This window comes from Dama dama, chromosome 4 (assembly GCF_033118175.1).
Source record: "Dama dama isolate Ldn47 chromosome 4, ASM3311817v1, whole genome shotgun sequence".
NCBI classification, from domain to species: Eukaryota; Metazoa; Chordata; class Mammalia; order Artiodactyla; family Cervidae; genus Dama; species Dama dama.
In genome coordinates, this window is record NC_083684.1 from 56,437,285 (window position 1) to 56,440,554 (window position 3,270).

General features: G+C 41.5%; 1 protein-coding gene across 1 annotated transcript; it reads left to right on the forward strand.

Moving 5' to 3' along the window:
• The first annotated feature begins 534 nt into the window (after window positions 1-534).
• On the forward strand, window positions 535-3,270 carry CXCL17 (C-X-C motif chemokine ligand 17). Its single transcript, XM_061137164.1, is given in 3 exon segments — window positions 535-540; window positions 1,943-2,054; window positions 3,173-3,270. Coding segments are annotated over 3 exon segments (216 nt in total).

The window sequence follows — 3,270 nt, forward strand, 5'->3', positions numbered from 1 at the left end:
CGAAGTGGAGTCCAACTCTTTACAACCCCATGGACTGTGGCATGCCAGGCTTCCCTGTCCTTCACTATTTCCCAGGGTTTGCTCAAATTTATGTCCATTGAGTTGGTGATGCTATCTAACCATCTCATCCTCTGCCACCCCCTTCTTTTGCCTTCGATCTTTTCCAGTATCAGGGTCTTTTCCAGTGAGTTGGCTCTTTGCATCAGGTGGCCAAAGTACTGGAGCTTCAGCTTCAGCTACCATATTCAAATATAGCAGGGAACCATGTGAAGGTATAATTCAGTCTGGCAGGAAATATGAACAACTTCTGTACAGAGGAAGCATCATCTGGACCCAACTGCAGTTCCAGAATACCTATAAAACATCACCTTGGTTGTCATAAAAAATATTTTAGGTCTTACAAGATGGGCATAAGAGAGCATCAGGTGATAAGACAGACTTGAATAGAGACAAAAAGAGGAATGAATTTGTTACAAAGGTAAATACCAGCTTCTAACAGTTGAACTGGGACTATGGATTTAAATACAACAAAACATGGAGGTCAGGAGAAGTTCCTGACTGGTTAATGGAATAATCTACTCCTTGCTCTCATTCCTTAAGTCTTCAGGATTTTAATGTATGTAGGAGGGAATCTTAATAGGGGGAGAATGTAAGGTCTTGATTAACACCTACTTTTCCATCCAGAAATCATTCTTTCTCCACCTACTTCTAGGTAAGCTTTTCTCTAAGTCAGATTTTAAACTTGAATTCCTTATCCATTTAAAATATTCCTCTCAGGGGACTTCCCTGGCAGTCCGGTGGTTAAGACTCTGCACTTCCAATGCAAGGGCCCAGGGTTCAATCCATGGTCAGGGAACTAAGATCCCACATGCTGCCCAGCCCAGCCAAAAAATAAAAAATATATATATATTCCTCTCAAAAATAAATAAATAAAATAAAATATTCCTCTCTTGGGTGTGGAGAAAATGCAACCCTCCTACACTGTTGGTGGGAATGTTAACTGGTACAGCCATAATGGAAAACAGTATGGAGGTTCTTCAAAAAACTAAAAATAGAGTTGCCATATGATCTAGCAATCCCACTCCTGGGCATATATCTGGACAAAACTATAATTTAAAAAGATATATGTGCTATTTACAATAGCCAGGACATGGAAGCAACCTAAATGACTTCCACAGATGAATGGATAAAGAAGATGTCATATGTATATACAAAGGAATATTATTCAGCTATTAAAAAGAATGAAATAATGCCATTTGCAGCAACATGACTAGACTTACAGATTGTCATTTACTAAGTGAAGTAAGTCAGAAAGAGAAAGACAAATACCATGATATCACTTATATGTGGAATCCAATGACACAAGTGAACTTATTTACAAAACAGAAACAGGCTCACAGACATAGAAAGCAAACTTATGGTTACCAAAGTGAAAAGGGAGTGGGGGAGGGATAAATTAGGAGTTGGGGATTAGAAGATATAAACCATTATATATAAAATAGACAAATAAAAATGTCGTACAGTATAGCACAGGGACCTGTTAGATTCAATATCCTGCAATACATCATAATGGAAAAGAATACAAAAAAGAATATATTTGTGTGTGTGTGTATGTATAAAGCTGTATCACTTTGCTGTAGGCCAGAAATTAATACAACATTGTAAATGAACCATACAATTTAAAAACTAAAATAGAGAATTTCCTGGCAGTCCAGGGGCTAGGATTTTGCACTTTCACTGCCAAGGGTCTGGGTTGAACCCCAGATTGGGGAACTAAGATCCTACAAGCCACACGGTATGGCTTAAATAAATAAGATACATATGAAATTCTCCTCTCTTGAAGTACCCTAGATCCCTGAGTGAAAAGGAAGCACAATGGAGCTGCACTGACCCAGAGGCACAGTGATAAGGGACCAAGTCTCTTGGCGCCTTCCCTTTCCAGTGCCTGGAAGTGACCAGTTTCCTTCCTACAGGGGTTGCCAGAGGCCAAAGGGACCAATGCCAGGCTTCTGGGAGGTGGCTCCAAGAAGGAGGCCAAGAATGTGAGTGCAAAAGTCAGTAACAAAATATTGACAAGAGTGCACCATCGATATCCCCGCTTGCTCTCTTGAATCCCTCTGAGAGCAGAGCAGATATTACCGGAGCTGCCCTCACCCCCTGCCCTCTCCCTAGCCCACCACTCATGTCTTCGTGAGTCTCATGTAAGAGCCAGACTCCTCCAGGGTCCAGGGTCCAGGCTGAAGGTCTGGCTGCCCCCCTCTCCCTTACCCTTTTCCCCAACAACCCAGGGCTGCCTTCCAAGAGGTTCCTGGACCCCATTCTCAGCCTTATTTTACTCACAGGCAAGACTGAAACAGAGAGGAAAAATGGCTTAGTTTGAAGTAAAGCAGCCACTAAAAGGCAGACACCTAGGTCTTTTTTAAATATTTTTTTTTAATTTATTTATTTGGCTGCATCAGATCTTAGTTGCAGCACACAGGATCTCCACTGTGTCATGTGGAAACTTTCATTTTGGCAAACGGACTCTCTAGTTGTGGCACAAGGGCTCCAGAGCAGGCGGGCTTCAGTAGTTGCAGCATGGGTTGAGTTGCTCTGCAACATGTGGGGGTCTTAGTTCCCCAAGCAGGGATCAGACTGAGTCCCCTGCCTTGCAAGAAGGATTTTTATCCACTGGACCACAAGGGAAGTCCCAAACTATACACATAAGTTTTATGGATTTCTATAGATATATGGATTTATGGATATTTCTATAGTGTAATAAGATTGGTTAAAGGCACAGAGCAAAACGGGCTTCCCCGGTGGCTCCAGAAGTAGAGCCTGCCTGCCAATGCAGGAGATAAGAGATGTGGGTTCGATCCCTGGTTCAGGAAGATCCCCTGGAAGAGGGCATGGCAACCCACTCCAGTATTCTTGCCTGGAGAATCCCATGGACAGGGAAACCTGGCAGGGTTGCAAAGAACAATATGTATAGTACAAGCTTATTTTTTTTTAAGTCAACTATTATGTTTACATACAAAAAGGTATGGAGAACAAACTATTCTATATAAAATAAATAAGCTTTTATTTTAATTTTTCCACTAGATGAGTCTTACTTTTAACATTTTAAAAGCTCTCATTAAAATTAAATTCTAAAAATGTTAACAGCAGTCTCTCCCTTTTCTTTTCACCCTAGGACACCAAAGACACCACAGGAAGCCAACCAAGCCCTTCAGAGCCTGACAGCAATTTCTCAGACAATGTCAGCTGGCAAGCTTTGCTCTGCCTTTATAG